Source organism: Fringilla coelebs (genome assembly GCF_963513975.1).
Source record: "Fringilla coelebs genome assembly, chromosome: 16".
NCBI classification, from domain to species: domain Eukaryota; kingdom Metazoa; phylum Chordata; class Aves; order Passeriformes; family Fringillidae; genus Fringilla; species Fringilla coelebs.
Genome location: NC_140042.1, coordinates 6,938,524 through 6,957,646, shown reverse-complemented (window position 1 = coordinate 6,957,646; position 19,123 = coordinate 6,938,524). Strand labels below are relative to the sequence as shown.

Here is a 19,123-nt window from a genome sequence, read left to right as displayed (position 1 = left end):
CAAGGGAGGGGGAATTCTCAAAAAGGGTATTTGTAGTTGCATTAGTAACTAAAAAATAAGTAATTGTGGTTGCTTGAGGCAGTGTTTCTTATATTCAGCAGTCGAATTCCAAGTAAGTTTTTTTCTTTTTTGTCTTTCTTACTCAAGTAAGTTTGTCCTAATGAACTTCCTGCCCAGTCATTCTGTTGCACCGAGGAGGAATTTTCCCACCAGGCCCTGTACTCTGAGTACAGCTTCGACCACTTGCAAATGAAATTTTTGAATTTGTAAAGCTGCTGCATATTTTTGTTCCGCTGTTGTAGCTGCCCAGCCAGGGGATGTGGAGGAAAGTTGTTTTCCCAGGAAGTTGAGGTTAAACCACAGTGGCTGTAAGAAGAGATGGTGGCTCTGTTAAGGAGAAACTCCATTCCTGGGGAAGAACTTTGCAAGTTAGATACATTCTCTGACCATGAAGCTCCTCATGTATACAGTACAGGGCTGGGTCCTGCACAGGACCATTCTCAGTCTTTCTTGAGAGACCAGAAGGACCTCGCCCCTCTCTTGTGCATGTGCAGTGCTCCTCTGGCTCTGATCCAGGCAGGAGCTGCTGTGTTAAACCCTGCCTGCTGATGGGCCATTGTAGCAGATCTGTGAATAGATCTCTGGACTTCACTGCATGGGGTAGATGAATGGGCACCTCTCTACTGCTTTGTGGGTCTCCCTTTACATTTTTTGTATTTTTGGTTCAAATTTTTAAATGGTTTTTCTTTTCGTTTAACTGAAAGGGTTCTGCTTGGTAGCCACCCAAAACAATCACTTTGCCTTCAAGAACCTTTATTAGGCTGAAATAATCCTTGCTATAATCTTGTATTTTGTAAACCCAGTATATACTAATTGGGGAAAACTCACTTTGCATTTGGTATCTGTAAATGCATAAATGAGTAGTCCTTATTATGGAAGTATATGTTCATAGACTCAAAAGTGACTGTGTAACTATATTACTTTATTGACTTTTTATTTTACTTCCTCTTCTGCTGTTCTGGTTTGAACTACCATACCCTTTTAGTCATTAAAACTATCATATCATGTAGTAGCAGCATTTTAAAGTAGCATCCAACATTCATCTGGGGACAGGGAGAGTGTCTGTGCTCGTGTTCCCACCATCTCTTATCAGTTGTGCTGCTGTCATCCCTGATTTGCAGTTTGCAGATTAACCATTTTGTAAGTGGAAGTTGATACTGGTAGCCAAGGCTAGTCAAAGTTTAGGGAATTGGCTCTTGTGTCTAGGAAAACATTTGCAGTCACAGAAAGGAGAGATTAAAAAGTTCCAGGTATATGGGAGTACTTTATTCTTTGTGTAGATGTTGCTGATGAATTCTGTAATCTCAGAATTGTGGGAATCTCAGGCTGAGTCTAAAGCCTGTATTCTGTGTATTATGTGTGATCAGCCTTTCTAGGCAGCTGACATTTCAGTTTGCTGTACATGTTTTAGCAAGCATAGATGAATGGAGCATATGGGTTTGATTATTTTTTTGGCTATAGGAAGTGGATTTTTGTGCATTAAATATAGTAACTTTCTTTTTTTAAATATCTGAGCGGAAGCTTCCCCACTCCCAGTGATTTTTTTTTTAATAAGAATACATGTAACTTTCTTCACTCTCATTTTGTGCAATGTAAGCTGGAAAGACTGCAGTGTTTAGTCTTGGTCTTGTACCAATAAATGACATAGTATCACATGAATGTTTTAAAAGATTAGGTGATATTTTATAAGAGCAAACATTAAAAAAAAGACTGGTTCGAGTCTTTCCGCTGTGAATTCACTGATACTCAAAGTAAAGAGAGTATACATTATGGTATTGTTCTTATTCGGCTGAAAACTTATTTATTTTCCTTTTGTATCTTCTACCTGAGTAGGTAAGCTTAGAAAAGTAACGTGTTATGAAGGGGAAAGGTTGGGTGAAATTGGTAATCCAAATTAAATACAAATAATACTCTCAAGTTTATAGAGCCTGTGGGTGGGTGGACTTGGCAGATCAATCCGTTGTGGTATGTTAGACTTGAAAGAGCATATGGAGATGATTATTTTCTGGCATTTTGTAGTACAAGTTTTTGAAGAAGGAAGTTTTAATTTCTTTTAATTTAATTTTTTTTTTTTTTAGAAATGAGGTAAAAAATAGGAAGAATAACACCTTTTACATTGACCAGTAAAATAGTTTGTTGTAGTAGCATACGAAAAACCAGTTTATTTGAAGGTAAGCTGCTAAAAGAAATTCTCCTACTGTTTTCCTATTGGCTGTCTTGTTTTCTGAAGGCAGCCAAAGATCCAGTGCAGCTGGGACTAATACAGGACCCAGCTGTAACTTTTTTTATTGTTGTTCAGATGTCCGGTGATGGTCAGATCTAAGTTATTGTGTGGAAATTCAGTAAAGGAAAAGGGTAGGGTGGGAAAAAAGTGACTCTTCATAAAAGTATTCCAGTAAAAGCAACAGGAACTAGGAGTATCCATTTCACAGCTCTGCCATAAATCCCATCCTGAAATACTTAAACGCCTTCAGATTTTGCTGTAGACTTTAAGTCATTTCAGGGTTTTTGGTTAATTTTTTAAACAGAAATGAAGTGAACTGGTTGGAATGGGAAGGTGCCTGTTCTTTCAAATTACTTAATGGAAGGAGATGCTGTTTTCTCATTCACAGTACAAGGTTTTTAGTCTCTTTACTCTCTTTACAGTATTGGTGCAGTATATAATGCTACAGCATGGAGTAGATCAGCAGGTTTGGTTTTATTAATTTCACTCATGCTGTGTTTTGCTAGTTTTTGTTTTACAGATCCTAAGGATGTAAGAAGGGGAGAAGCCTAATATAATTCTATAGAATTTGGTTTGCCTTTGGTATATTTGGTGCTTCCAACTCTGTTTTTTAGGTATCTACTTCCTTTCCAAATCTTCATTCTGAACTTAACTTGCCAAGGGAGTCCATCAAATAGCTGTCTGAATTTCAGAGTTCTTTTACTGTTACTCCAAGCCTTTAATTTTGACTGTCATTACTCAATCAATTTGTAATTACACTACTCTAATTTAAGAAGTTTAATAACAATAGTATACAAATTATAAGTCCTGATTGACTGAAAGATCCTTCAAATACTGTAAGTTATATCCATCAATACTGACAGTGACATGAATTTTAAAACATAATTACCGTCTGAAATATAACCTGGATTCTGCATTTCTTTCCATGTGCCTTAATTTGTTGTTGATATTAATATTTTTTGAGGGAAAAAAAAAAAGAAAGGATGAAGATTTGTAGTGGGTCTGTTGGCTGTGGGATAGCCTGGCATTTTGCCCCTCAGTGCTAGAACAGAACAGCAAGAACAACTTATTTTCCTTCCTGGGCAAGTAGGAGCTGATCTCTGGCTTCAGAGTGGAAGTGAAATGTGGACAAACTCTGTCCTTAGAAGGCAGAACACTTCTAACACAAACCAACTGCTATGCAAAAACATCTGTGATGTCCTTCTTTTGCATACAATATTTTAAATTAATACCATGCAAATAATTTGCTTTACCCTTTTTTTTTTTTTTTTTTACATTTGCTGGGATTAAATAACCAGTACGACATTTTATTCTTGTTTAGTAAGAATGGTAGTCAGAGTTCTTTTCTCCCAATTTTTAAAGGCTATGTTCTTTATGTGTATTGTGAAGAGCCTAAAGGAATCTCAGTTAATTGTTTTCTTGAAGTGCAGGTCAACTTCCACTACATTTTGCAAAATTGGTTTTATGTAGACTCTGCCAATGTCAAAGACCATTAAAATACAGCAACTAGAATGAGAAACTTGGCTAACAGATTTGCTTTAGGATGTCTTGGCTGTATTCATGACCCACTATAAGGAAAATGAAGAAAATATTTGTGGCTTGAGAACAAAATCTGCCAGCCAAGTTGAAGAAAGTAGTATATTATGTTTTGCATCTTGGAGAGGGAGAGAGCACTGCACTGCAACTGTTACTGTATTGTGTTTTTCTCTGGAGCTCATATGGACTTAGGAGATCTGATTTTCTAACTTGATGGGGAGAACATCAAAAGGTCCTTCTCACATTGGAGAAATAATAGTACAACAATTCTAGCCAAGTTTTGGCTTTTCACTACCTCGTTTTACGTTTTGAATGCAGGGTTTCCTGCTGAACAAACACATGTTAGTCTGATAGCATTTTCCTGTATTTGAATTGTGAACAGTCAAATGACTCCAAAAAGTGTATGTTGAAGCAGATACAGGGTTTTAGCATAGAATATGTGCATACAATAAATCTATTCAACTAATCAGTCTGCTTCCTTTCTCTGCCACCCCCTTACAGCTGGAAGTTCATCAGCTTCTGGTACTATATCTAGCTTCCTCTCGAGACTTTCTGGGATAGAGTTAACAGTGGTGGCAGGCATTGGTGAACAATGTTGTGATTATATTCTGTGGGTCTGTATAAGTTGTCATTTTCCATTGCTGCTATTTCTAATGGAAAATATGTCATCTATTTAGTACAAGTATATTATGTGTGCCGTGCAAAGTTGCATGCTGCAGGGTTTGGTGAAAGCATGTACATCATCATTAAATCAGTATAAAGTATTTCTAGATTTCATTACTGACCAATTTGGCATTTAAAATGGAAAATTTATGGTAAGGTTTTATTTTCACAAGTTCTTAGCTAGGATAGCACAGGATGGCTGGACTTTCATAGTTAGTTCGTAATCAATTATGCTTTGAGGTTCTTCAGTGTACGTTAAGACATTGCTTTGAGGTACAAAGAATGTAGAAGAATTAAAAGAAAAGAAAAATTAGATGTTTCCAATTGTCTTTTTAGTTGAAAACTCTGACAAAATACTTGCAGTCAGATCTAATGGAATTTAGTAGCCTGATTAAAAGTCGTTATAATTTATTTTTGTTGACCTTTTTTCTTGAAAGGACCACAATGTAATTTTTCAGAAGCAGCTTCTGGACATTTGGAGATCCTGATTAAACATCTGCAGGGTCAATTAAGTATGGCACTTAAATGTTCTGGTTGAGCTTCAAATGCTTCAACAAAGTTTCAAGATACACTTATTAAGACATTTAAAATGTAGAATACATGCTATGATTGAAGAATCTTTTAGAAGTAGTTTTTGTGTGATTATCAAGTGGACTGTAGACTGCTGCCTGTGCAGATGTGTGTCAGAATTATTGGAAACAAAATCTAGGCTTAATAGTGCCACTTCTTTTATTACCAACCACTTCTTTCAGCGTTCAGGAAATCATTTAATCAATAAGGAGTTTACCTGTGGATGGTTTTCTCCAGGTGGTTTGTACTCACTGCTGCATTGTCCATGTCTGTGATACACAGAAGAATTTCTGAACTGCAGTAGGAAGTTTTCCCACTGTTCAGTATGTCAGCTGTGTTGGAGCTGCAGACACTGTTGCTGCAGACTGCTTAACAGAAGTTATAGCTTGGTATTTCTGGCTGCCCTAAGGCAAATTTAGGATAATTGCAAGTATGTTAATGTGAGTCAGATTTTTTCAGTCTTACACAAAGTTTGTCTTTGTATAATAAAAGCTTGTGCAGGTAGAGCCCTGTCTGAAGGTGCTACCCCTTTGGAAAGGTGTTTAGCAGAGACTACATCTGGCCACACTGTCAATGGAACTGGTATGTGCAGGTGAAAAATCAGGATTTGCTCTAGGTTTTGCCTGTTTAGGAAGTGATATCGTTTGTTACCTTTTGTGCTATATTGAGGGGTCACAGATTTAAAGCATGTAGTCCTACTTAATTGTATCCTAGTCAACAAAAATACTTAGTATTTGAGCATGATAGCATGAAGTGGAAATCTTAGAAAAAATTTTTATTATTAGGAGCAGTGGGAGCTGGTGAACTTCAAAACAAGATTGAGGGTAGAATCCCAGTTAGTTACTTACATTTTCAGGGAAAATGCTGATTCTCAGAGACACTGAGAGTAATACAACTAAATTGCTTAGATCTTTGAAGTTGTCCTGATGTGATTTTTTTTCTTGTTAGATACTTAGCTGAGAAAAATGACTAAGTTACTTGAAGATAAAGTACAAAAGATTATGTGTTCAGATTATTTTTCACTGATCTCTGGAAGGAATGCAGTGATTTTGCCAGTAAGGGGCAGAGAAAACAGCTTAGAAAGGGCAATGTAATATTTCAGCAGATTAGTTGAAACAGTTGGGGAAAGTTTGAATAGGAAGAATGTAACTCATTTATTCAAATGAATTTTTGATCCGAATGCCAGGAGGTCTGCCTGGAGTATGAAAAACCTTTCTTTTTGTAACGTATAAATTATGTCTGTACTTAGAAGAATTTCATCAAATGTTGAATGTGCTCTATTTTGGAAGCATGGTGAGGCAGATTTGGTATGACTGCTGATGGGCTTTTGCCAAGCAAAGAATGAGAGACCAGGGGTTTGACCTTACAGTAAGTGGATCCATCCAACAGACTTGTTATCAGTGGGCCAGATAAAAAGCTCTTTTATATCTGAATTAGTGACCTGTCAAGCTAATTGTTTCATGGTGTGATGGCAACCAACAATTCACAAAAGCTGTGTGTCCTCTTTTCTGAGGAATCTGAAAATGTTTCACAGTCTTAAATGAAGCTCTGCTATTCCTTCACCAACAAATCTATGAGTAAATTCCTAACTCTCTCTATGCCCTCTCAGACTTCAGGCAATGTGACCAATGGGCCTGTTGATGTAACAGTAAGAAACTGGAGCCTTTCAGGCCTGAGATAGCCAAGCAGCAAGGTACTGTATTAGCTGTAGTGCATTTCTCCCCAAGTACTGCAGCTCAGTGGTTTCCATAGCAGGTACCACAGTTACTTTTTTTGGAGGAGACTGCAGGAATTTCAAAGGCTTACGCAACATCAGACATCACATTGTGCACAGAGTTGTGCATCCTGGAGTCTTGTTTTGGGTGAATATGAATGCTGCTCAAGCAGTTACTTGATAGATGAGCAGTCCTGTGTGGCACTCCATAGCTGTTCCTCAGGGAAGGAAGATTGCTTTCAAATCCATCAGTGGCTCCACCTCCTTCACTGTGCAAGCCATCTTGGAAAATGAATAAATAGAAAGCTTCTGCAATAAGTACTGTTCAGAAATCTAGCTCCAGAACTGTGTCAGGCAGGAATGGGGGAAGGGGAAAAATCAACTTTGCCTTGCTTTTTTCTGAAAATTGGATTGTGTGCTTTAGAAACAGCCGGCACTTCTAAGTAACGGCTAATGCTCCTCACTAATGAGTGCAGTGCTGTGAGCAGATCCCTTATTGCCAAGAGTAGATGTTACTGGAAATTTGTGACAGAAAGCCTGTCTGAGCCCAGCTGTTTTGCTGGGAACACGGTAGATCTGATGAGCTGTGCCTGAATATTGAGCAGGATCTGGGGGTATTGCTGGCGGCTGACCACAAGGTCTGGGCTCCAGGACCCCCCTGCAGCTGCTCAGCAGCATTCCTGTCAATTTTCCAGGCTGCTTCTCGAAATGGATCTGACAGGAATGTCTGCTACTATGGTGTGTTTGCTTTTCAAGTCTATTTTCCAAGATCTATCCTAGGAAAAAATGCAGGTACCTGCCAGCCAACCACTTCCTCTTCCCAGTAAGTCGGGATGACTGGGGAAACACAGCCCTTCTGTAAGGGTAAAGCTGAAACACGTTGCTACAGTCTTATTCTGTTTTCCTTCTCATACCATTTCAAAAGCCAAAGAAATCAGTGGTTTTGTTTGCCTCTTCCTCATGCAGAATGTGATGAAATGACCTCTGCTTTCAGGAGGATTTTCCCCTTTCTTGGTCTGAGTTGCTTGGATCCTGGAGCTGAAAGAAGTCTAGATTGGCAGCAGGACGTGTCTGGTTAGTCCAGTTGTTCACAGGGACTACTGGGAGTCATGTACCAGTGGGAGATGAAGTGTCTCTGCTTTCTTTTTCATCCACACATACTCCTTGGGATGGTTGGGAGAAAAAGTTCTCTCCTGACTGACAAGGAAAAGAAGTTGACAGAGGAGTATTTGCTCTTCTCCTGTCAGTAGTTTAAGCTTTGCCTCACATTCTGCAGAGCTGCTGGGAGTCACCCCAAATGCACTGAAGTGACCACAGAACCAAATCCTGAGCAGTGGCTGCAGTACTTCAGGCTATCCAGCTTCCCAATCTGTATGGGCTCCCACTTGTTCCATCCATTTTCCATCAGCAGTCTGAGCAAGCCACTCTCCTGTGCTGGTCATCTGAAGAGTTGCTTAAAGATAAAGTATTTTTAAATTCCTGTCAGTGTTGTCTATATGCTTGGCTCAATCAGAAGTGAGCTGGGCTGTCATAGAAATTAGTCATGGGACCATCCAGGCCTTTTCCATCCAGTTCTTTGTATAATTCTGTCTAGTAATACCCTGCAGTTGTATTGGGCAAAACCATAAATGCCCCAAGTTAAAAGGCACATCCTGCTTCTCTTGTGTGGCTTAAAAGGTCTTACTTGTGGAAAGCTATTGCATCTACACATTTTAATTTCAGAGTTTTCTCTTTTTGCTGCAGGCAAGCAAAATTCACTGCTCTTTTGCTGCCCTTTCTTTGCTCTGTAGTGAATGAAGGATTTCAGCTAAAGACATGATATCTCTAATGTGACACTTAGCTATGCTGTGCGTAGTTGGCATGGTGATCTGTTCCTTTCACCTCCTATATAGTGTTGAGGGGGAGCCCTGATTTCCTTCCCAAGACTCCCACTTGAAAAGTGGCTGTTGTTCTGCATTGCCAGTGGATACATAATGTGCTATCAGCTGCTATCCATGGTCTCCCCACGTGTTATTGCTGGATCATCCTCTTCCTCAGGGGGTGCTAAAATTTTTTGTGACCTGAATCTTGCCATGGAAGTGTACTAAAGAAATTCAGAATCTGCAGACTTCCACTCTGTAAAGACTAAATTTGTGTTAATGCATACTATAAATAAAATGTACTATAAGCAAAGGCTTTAAAATGCAAACATCAGAGAAAATTTGTTTGATTTCAGCTATGGCACTACGTAAGTTCCCCATTTGTTTCTCCAGTTTTGCACATACAAATGCTCCACAGAGAGAAAATTATTACTGAGCTTTCCCGAAATTATTTATCTGTGAGATTCTGCCTTACAGCATACATAATGAGGAGGGGGAAAAAATTGTTTCTGTTTGACAGTATTTTGTTGGTTTGATGCAGTGTAAAGAAAAAGCTTGAGGCCCCTTTGTTTTGGAGGATTGATATCTGTATTTATAATGGTGGCATTACTACACAAAGCTGATTCTGATCACCCTCCCTCATTATTTGCTGTGCAGAAAAGAAATCAGATGCAATCATTTTGCTAAAAAGCTGAAAGCAGAGTAAGAGAATATTAAGGCAGTATAGATGGCCCCACTGTCCCTAAGGCAGCAGGACAATACAAGCCTGTGCATTTTTACTTACAGTGCTTGGCACAGCACAGCATTGCATTTGTCCCACATTACTTCAATGTTACTGTTTTCCATGTTGGAACAGGACTGTGATGTTAAGATGTGATAAAATGACAGTGTGTAACTGTAACACTGAAATCAGAATAGTGATTCACCAGAATTCCTGAATAGTAATTGGTAACTGATGCTGGTGAAGGGATATGTTATGTTGGATAGTATTTCCTGTATCTGTGCTAATCTGTTCATAGCCCTCTTTGAAGCACACACCACTACAGTGTGGCCAACATCTCCTTTTTTAATTTCCACATTAGCTGGCATAAAATTTTTCAGCACTTCTTAAATATGCATGGATATGCATATTTTAACACTTTATATTATTAATGCAAGTATTAATGTATTTGGGTAAGAGACTTAAAATGTTAAGTTAAACTCAGCTTTCTTTTCATATTCAGTAATTTGTATTTACATATTTTAGAAAGAAAAGTTGGCCTAGAAGCATCTTCTGATCTTGAAGCAAGAGTGGAGTGACTTCAAAAGAAAAATGCTTCTGAAAGGAAATCCATGCTTATCTATTATTAATATCAGGTTGAACTACTTTTAGTATTTAGAGAATACAGCCTGTCAGGGTGGGGTTTTGGGGCTGAGCTAAGCTGCTTTTAGGACTGGCTCACCTCAAGGGGGTTGCTGTCCCCTGTACCTTTTTGCTGCCAGGAGTTTCTGCTGTGCCTGTTTTGTTGTCTTGGGCAATTCTGTGGTGCCTTGGTGAAACCCTTTGTCCTGCTGAACTGGGGAAATAAACAATTCAGAAACAACAGGGTCCAGGCACTGAATGGCAAAGCAGTGCAGGAACATAAAGGAGCCAACTCATTACCTGTGAAAACTTGCTCAGACCTTGTCCCTGTGTATTTTTTCTTCTTTCTCCCCAAGTGATGCTCCTTTAGGTGATTGAAAATGGTTCTTTCATTTAGTTGCTGCAAAACATTTGGTTTCCTAATGGAAATATGTAAAAATGTTGAAATAAGGCACATTGTTGAATTAAAGAAGGTCAGTATAATATAATCATGACCTTCAACACTGGCTGCTCATGAAAATAAAGCGCACAAACAGTAAAAAAACCAAAACAACTCATTAACTTAAACACACCCTGCTTTCTAATGGCCAGTATCTGTGTCAGAGGCCTAATTAGGAGCTAAAAAGCAAGGGAGGTGCCTCTGCAGTTTCTGTGGAGTGTATCTGTATATATCTGTTTCAGTGGGTATATCTGTGTAGGAAGGTGAGGATGGGAAGTTGCTGTGCAGCACCTCTTTGTGCTTCTGTGCCGCTAAGAAGGGCAGCTCATGGCTCCCGGGCAGGATTAGCAGCTCATGCGAGAGCTCTGGGAAGCCTCTCCAGTCCTGTTCCCCTGCACAGCTGTTGGTTCTCGTGTTCTCTGCTCACAGTTTGTAAAACATCTGCTCTTGCTGCTGACTCCTCTGCCTTTTGTATTCCATAGACAGAAACATCTGCAGGTACCATGGCAGGGCATGTCAGTTGTGGTATCTGAGGTAAGATGGTTTTTGGGAGGCAGGTAAAATTTTCCTTCCCTCCAAATCAGTGTTATCTGGACCCTGATTTTGCACAATTTTGCAGCTGCCTACTTTCTGCTTGACTAGAGTGACTAACACATTAACAAATTATGTAGGGCTATTTCTGGCCAGAACAGAAACATAGTCTTGCCTTATTTGAAGTAGTTCTTATGGACTATAAGAAATACTGTTTGTTTTTTACAAGAGATGATTTCACGCTTGATGGTACTGTCACCCTGATGGGCCTTTTCTATATGGAACAAAAATGTATTTCATATTTCCAATGTTTATGCTTTTGTCTGTTTTTAAAAAAACTACACAAGTATGTACCACTGATATAATAAACCTGCTTTGCAGAAGTAAAAGGAAAAGATCTCGAATGTGTAGCAGGTCAGAGGGAAACAATTTCCTCTAAAATCCTGAAAATGTATTTTTATGTGGTAATAGTATTCATATTTTTAGGGTCTCCCCCCATTATTAGAAGCACAAAATGATGATAATATCTTTGCTGTAACTTTCCTGCAAAGTATGCACTTATCCTAAAGAAAAAAAAATGTTTTCAGGAACATCTTGTAATGGTGTGATTTCCAGCAGCTAAACAATGAGAATGATGGATGTGCGTTGGAGGTTCTCTTCTGGGTTTGGCCACTAATGTGATTTCTGGCCACAGACTCCCTTGTGATTGAAAACTCAAAATAACTCTGCAAGCCATGGATTCTGTCCTCGATTCCTCATACCACCAACTGGTGATTTTTTTGTGTGTGAAAGGATATTGTGTACAGGATTATTTCCCCCCTTAATGGAAGTGTCATTGCTCCTATGCTGGAACATGCTCAGCAGTGACTAAATAGCAGATTCACATAGGTAGTTAAGGGAGCAGCCAAATCCAGCTGGTTTTACTGAGGGAATTTAGTGTAGATGCAGTTTGTTTCTGCACTCTGAAGTGAATCTATTCAGAAGGATGTCCTCCTACGAAAACTTCTATGGAATTTTTAATAGCCAGAAGTGGTTGGAGCATTGTTTATACATCTTGTCTGAAAGCTGGAAAATGTTCCTGTAATCGAGTTTTAAAAAAGGGAATATGTAGGGGGAAAGGAAGAGAGAACAGCCTGAGAATATCCGTTGAGGCAAATGTTCTGAGACAATCAGATTTGTTCTCAGAGATGAATGTATATTATTTTAAAGGCCAGAAGAAACATGTCTACTCACTTTGTGTATGGGTAAGGAAAGGTTTGTTTAGTTTAAAGCCTTGCTTTGTGTAAATATCTTTACACTTGCAAGATGTTTCAACCGCAGCAAAATTAAATTGCATCTAATTGTTTTTTGCTTGGAACGCAAATATTGAAGACCACTAATTTGTGACTGACACAGAAGAAGGAAAATGTTTATCTTTATGAAACCAAGAAGTTAGCTGAGCAAAGAGAGTCGGGGTCTTGTATTGCTTTGTAAGTGGGGTTACAGAATTAGTATTTTGTCTGTGTTTGATATTGTTAGATGTTTGCTTTCTGCTGGTTGTGGATTTTTACTGTGTCCTTTTGAGAGACTGAACTTTGAAGTCAGGTGAAGGGGTCAAGTGAGGTTGCTTTAGACTTTGGCTGGTGACTGGCAATTAAAGGCTAATGAATTAATTTAAACACAGGAGTTTTGCTTCTTATTGCTGGAGAGTTGGAAAAGATTTCAGTTTTACTACTGAGAAAGAGGACAGTATCATGACCATGGACTGGGAAAGTACTGGATTTCTGTTTCCTATTATGGGATTTGCTCCTGGTTTTCACTAACCTGTGGGAACTTTCCTTGCAAGCTGATCTGTTGCAGTTCTTTCTCAATCTCTTAAAATCTTGAGTTTTTTGGTACTTGCTAGCTGAAAAATGCTTCATATTGAGAGTTGTGGGATAATGTTCTTCTTTGGATATTGTACTTGGGCTGTCCAAAGTGAAGAATTACTTAACCAAGTGACATTACAACTGATGATCAATACACTGATTTCTGTGGTGAGATGCAGTTTGTTTGTTTTCCCTAGCATGGTGTAGTAAACAGATCTGTACTAAAAGTGTGTCCATTAAGTGTTGCATTACAGGTGTTCATTTAAGTACTTATAGTTCAGTTACAGGAATTAAATTCTATGGGCCAAGTTGGAATATATTAAATATTTTTCTGTTTTTTTCTGTTGGTGGTAGGAGTAGTACTGCAACATATATTGTGTTGTGTTTCTTTCTGTTTGGCCAAGAATATAATTTGTATTTTCAATAACTGTATTCCTCATTAATAAAATATCAGTAGTATATTGACTTTCTATTTAGTAGTACCTGAAGGTCTGAAGTTGTAGAAAAAGGGAATGCTCTCCCTGTAAAGTAAAAGATTTCACAGAAATTACTTACATTAGAGCATTGTTTTTATTTAAAGATTAGAAGATAGCATGAAAGAATGCTGCAGCTGCAGCTTGTTCACTGTACTGAAATGCTTTTGTTCTTTTTTAGTATTTAAATGTTCATGCTGACTCCTCCCATCCTGTCTGCTTTGTGTTTAGATTGGTGAAAGAAAAAAAAACAACCCAGAAGTGACTCAGAGAGGACAGCTAGAAAATTTGTTTTACAGAACAAATACATAAGACGTGCTCCATGAGTTATTTTGTGTGGAGGTTTATGTGAACACAGGGTTGAAAAAGAAGTGTTTGCTGGGGGCAAAAGGGTGGCCTTGGGAGGGGTCTTGCCAGAGCAGATATTCTCTTACTGTGTACCTGCAATGTTTCCTTGGGACTGTGAAGGTGTTTTAATCCACCATTGTGTGTTCCCCTCCTATGTTAATGTTTCAAAAGCCTTAATTGAAATCTAGAAATACTGTTAGCCTTTGTTTTAAGACACAGAGTCGAAACAGCAGGTACAGTAGCCATAAAGTCCCACAGCCTCCTGGAGCAGACACTTTCCAGGCTGTAATCCCACATGAAATCTCTTCAGAAACTTTTTTTTGGTGCATTGAGTTTCCCACTGATAGATTTGCTACAGCATAAAGAGCAGCACTGGAGGAGAGAGGCAGTGATAGAAACCAGTAGAAGGATGATAATGAGGCAAACATCTTCAGTATCACACAGAGGCCAGTTCATGTGAGTACAGGACAGTACACTTGGGAGTGATCCTGGTGAGTCACACATCCCTCTGTGCTGGTAGTGTGAGGGGAAGAAAAGTACTGTCTATAAACAGAGTTTCTAGAAGTTGAGCAGTACTGTAACTCCCATTCAGTTATATCCTGATTCATTTATTAAAAGATACTGAAATATGTTGGCTCTGATATTTAAATACCATTGTTTAAAGACGTTGCATTAATGTCCAGTTTTATATAAGTCCTCTCCAAGTGCAGAATCTTCTTTTCCAGCAGACGGCTTGTCTTGTATGTGACAGATAAATACTTGATGTTGTTCCCTAATGCAAAATGTAGTCTGACTCCATTTAGCTTTTTTCCTTTCTGTCTAACAGTGTCATTAATTATACTGTGAGGCTTGTCTCTACTGTGGCTGTGATCAGAGGAAAGGAAAATACAGCAGACAGTATTTGGGTGCTGTAGGAAAACACTGAGGTGTTTGATTTCTCTTTTATTGTGGGTTGCTTGAGCATAGAAAACTGTTACAATTTGTGTTGATTCCAAAAAAGCAATTGCAGTTGTTCCAGATATTCCAAACCTGTCCCAAGGAGCCTTCACTGCATGGTAGAGTAGGGGAGAAGAAACCGCAGTACCACTCACTGGTGTGCAGATTTGGGAAGGGCTTGTGCTAGTGACTAGTCCAGAGGTTTTGTAAGTCAGCTTGAAGAAAAAGCAACACTATCTCTGAGTTCTAAATAGTTATTGCTTCGAGATGATTTTCTCTTTGAGGTTTGATTAGTATTTCCAGTTGCCAGTGAAGGTGAGAGGTACCAAAATGTATTGCTTCAGCAAAGAGTTTAAAATTTAGCATCTCTTACTATACTGCTACTGTAAAGCTGCAGTGTAATTTCATCTATAATACTGCAGAAATGCTTGAAGGATCTCAGTGTGCTTCCTAACTAAGAGAGTGATTATATATGGTTTGCCTTTTTTATAATCAACATTAGGTAGCAGTATTAATTTTTTTTTTTTTTGCAGTTAACTAGTTGGAATATTTGTGGTGTATTTATGTACATAGTGTTTGTATAGTCATTAATTCTCTGTGGTATAGGATCTTGGAGTAAACATGTAAGACAAAGATGTAATGCAGGGGTATGTATTTATAAGCTTTGATGCAAAAAGAATCCTACCACTATTCACATGCAAGAGATTTGTAGGAGTGGGTGGCTTTCTGATGAGGAGAATAAGCAGGTAAACATATTGAAGTCTGGTATTTGTTCAGTAGAAGACTGTCATTTCCTAAGCTGAAAGTAATTTAATCATGTTTGTATCTGGAGTAGGTAAATGAAATCATTTGCCATAATTACTTCTTGTCTAACAAGGTCTGTCGCCATTTGGAGTTTGTTATGATTCGGATCCTAAAAGGAAAGGAGCTTAACCAGTGGATGTTGAAATAATCAATATTTCATTATTAGGATTTGAACAGAAGCTCTGTTCCAAATGTGTGTTTGAAACTCTCTTCTCAAGCTGAACTTTTCTTTGTAATCCTCTTGCTACAGTCTGTTATATGTGTATAGGGCATAAAACTGTGGCCTTGACCATCCCAAATGACTGCATTTGTGGTGTGGTGCTCTTACATACCTTATTAATTACTTTTGTTGTTCCGTTTTACTGAGCTGGAAGGAAAAGCTGTTCTATAATTAAGGAGCTATTTCCAAGAAAGTGGGTAACATTAGAACTGTTATTACAGGATCATTGCACAGGAGGTGAATATTTGTAGTTGGTGTCTAGTGCTGTACAAATGAGAAGAAGTAATCTCTGTCCAAAGAAGTTTCTTGCTGGGGAGCATCTGATTGTTCAAGAAAAGCAGCGGTTTTGTGCTAATGATTTTTGGTCTTTGCTGGTTGTCAGACAGACACAGGGTGAGGGTAGGATGAGTGACAGACACACATTTGCATCCTCAGTAGCAACTGATTTTTATCAGCATGGTCATATATTTCATTTGGCATGGCCAAGGAGGGACCTAAACTTGACTTAAATACTACAGACTCCCCTAAAAGATGTTATGCAAAAGATGTTATGTTTGTGTTAGATAACTGATTCTGCTGCTGTATTTGTGTGTCCTACTGCTGGGAGGTATTTGGTGTTAGGGTGTGTGTTGGGTTGCACCTGCCTGCATCTCTCTCTCCGAAGCAGCCAAATGAAGGGGCACTGCTGGCATTAGGGGATGTCTGAAGCAGCACCAGGATACACATCTTGTGGATAGCATTGGCTATTCTTTGGCTTTTTTCCTTGGAAGATAGTAATATCTTCTGAATCATAATTAATTTACGTGAAGAATTTTGGTATGTTACTGATGTAATAGAATTATATCCAACTTGAATTTGGCAATTAAGCTGTAGAACCAAATCTTGCCAGGTCATATGATAACAAGATTCCTTTAATTGTCTGTTTTTCTTTTGAAAGAGAGATTCTGTCCATAGTCATTCATTCAATTACCTTACTTAGGATTTTTATAAAGCAGATTACAAATATATTAGATTTAGATTTCCTTTATGTTGTTTGCTTTGATTCGTTTTGGGTTTTTTCCCTGAAAACGATGTAAAAGAAATGTCCTGATGTTTCATATAAGCTTATTTTTCCCAATCAGTTTATTAAGTTTTATGGGTGATGATGAGGTATCAAATACTAAAATGCAAATGCTAAAAAATTGTACCTATTGCTCCATTCCAGTGCCTGATGACCTCTCCATGGAAGAAAGAGAAGAGCTTTTAAATATTCGTCGCAGGAAAAAAGAACTGATTGATGATATTGAGGTAATTGATTTACTGTAAAGGTCCTTAGAAAACTCCTTCAGTAGATTAAGTTACAGACCTAAGCTGCAGACCTAAATTTGAATTTCAGGTAATGGTTTTAAAAGTATATAAATGACTTAGACAAAATACTTCTAATGGTGAGCAGAATTTATGCATCATACATGTGCTTTAAAAAAGATTCACTTCTGAATTTATGTAATGTAATATGTGCAGATGTCCACATTTTATTTAACTTATTAAGCAGCATATTTGCATCCAGGATAGGAGTGAGTGAGAAATGTGGATAAAGAAATCTTTTTAATTGATAATGGCAGCTTGGTCTTGGTGCTCTGGGACAAGCACACACTGAGAGTGCAGGTTCATGTGTTTAAGTCATTCACTTGTGATAAAGTCTTGAAATTCCTAAGGAAGCCCACTTTTCTTCAGGTAAATAACAAATATTAGAAAATAAAACCTAATAGATCATATTATTCCATGATAGATGATTTCAAAAGATGTTCTAATGTAGGTTAATGTATTGTCCTTCCTTCTTTTGCAGAGATTAAAATTTGAAATTGCTGAGGTTATGACTGAAATTGATAATCTGACTAGTGTAGAAGAAAGGTAAGTAATGCCAACATCTGGACATGATTCAGTAAGACCTTGGAACAGGTCTTCCAGGAACAGCAAGTAAAAATACCTTTCCCATTCTAAACAAATGATGGATTACCTTTATTTAGTCTGTTATAAAGCCTGACTTTATCCCATGCAGGTGTGTCATTTGTTTGGCTAGAGAATGTGTTGGATAGAGTGTCATATTTTACTGTCCAGTTGGTAAGGATATGGGTCTCCAAAGCTGCAGTTCCTTAAAGGAGTTGAAACTTGTATCATAATTTTCTCCATTTTGAAAAGTGAATGTCTTAATTTTGTAGTAGAAAATACAAAGCCACAACAAATGAAAAGCTCATGTAGAAGTCTTTTTGTAAAAGAGTGACTGGTAAGTGCTTGTTGTTTCTTCATTCTCTCCATATGTAGCAAAACTACACAAAGAAATAAGCAAATAGCCATGGGAAGGAAGAAATTCAACATGGACCCTAAGAAGGTAAAGAATTTTTTTTTCCCTTGTCAGAAATCAAGTTTCTGCTTGTAGTATGTTCTATGAAAAATACTTCTATGGCTTTTTTAGGAAATATTTCTGATAATGTAAGCTCATGGGCCTTACTTCATGTCCTGTAACACACTGAGCAGAGGGTTAAATTGGCAGCAGCCATCAGGTCAGGTGCCAGCTGTGTGCTTCTTTCACTTAAACAAACCCTTGATAATGGAGGTTACTTATCAACAACCAAATATGCTGGGTATTGATTGACCTGGCTGGCTTTCTACCTGATAGAGGTGTTCTATGTTGATATGTCAAATATAATGAATTTTTTTTTTTCATGTGTGGTTGTTAGTGAGGCCATACTTCTTTTTCTTTAATGCTCTCTCCTATTTTATCTTTCAAAATATCTTTGCTATACTTTTTGTTTTCATGCAGACTTTTTAATTTGGATATCTAAAGCCTGTTTCTGAAAGGCATGTGTGAACATCTGTATTTTTGTACATACATATGTACATATAGATGTGTACCTTTCTGATTGTACAAGCTTGGTTACCAGTTTCAAGGAGCTCTTCATGTAGCAAAGAAGTAATGTAGTTCTTTCTGGAGTGCCTCTCTGTTTCTTAAATAGTTGTTAATTTTCTGGAAAATTTGGGGACCTGCACATTCTCTTACAGACTTCCCCTGAAATGTTTAAAAGAGCTTCTTTGACATATTTGACCTTTTGCCTTTGTTTTTCATATTTCATCTTCCTTGCTTTGTTTTATTGTCTGCTATTGTTTGTAATTGAGATTCCATTTTGAATTTGTGAAGAGTATTCTTTAAGGTCTTCTTGGAAATTATTTAGCATTTGTTTTTCTGTGTTCTTGACATGTTTTCTTTCCAATTGTATTGAATTCAGTTACATTTTGGTGGCTTTTCTGAAATGTTCCAAGTACAGTGTGGCTTCTGTTCTTCAGATTGTTTCCAGTTTGCCAGAAATTCTCAAGTACAAGAACCCTTTCTAAAATGCTGGCCATGTCTTTTATTTTTATTTTCCACTTTGGTGACTGCTTAACTTCTGTTCTTTTGAGGGCAGAATACCCCCAAATATCCTGGTAGTTTCCTGTGGTCCTCCAGCTCTTTCAAGTCCTAGAAGTTGGCAGCATAGTCACAGGATGATGTCAGATGCTTTCATTCCAGCATTAACTATTTT

At 38.0% G+C, this 19,123-nt stretch overlaps 1 protein-coding gene across 2 annotated transcripts in view; it reads left to right on the top strand.

The window, feature by feature from the left end:
- Positions 1–19,123, top strand: part of CYTH3 (cytohesin 3) — a gene marked incomplete at its 5' end in the record, with an annotated part of 48,271 nt that overhangs the window by 7,601 nt on the left and 21,547 nt on the right. Inside the window, 3 exons of one of the 2 annotated variants that reach the window (XM_084216159.1) lie at positions 16,771–16,853; positions 17,392–17,456; positions 17,868–17,934. In XM_084216159.1, coding sequence (XP_084072285.1) covers positions 16,771–16,853; positions 17,392–17,456; positions 17,868–17,934 — 215 coding nt within the window. Of the gene's footprint in view, positions 1–16,736; positions 16,854–17,391; positions 17,457–17,867; positions 17,935–19,123 lie in introns of those variants that run through there. The other variant, XM_084216158.1, reaches the window with a different exon arrangement.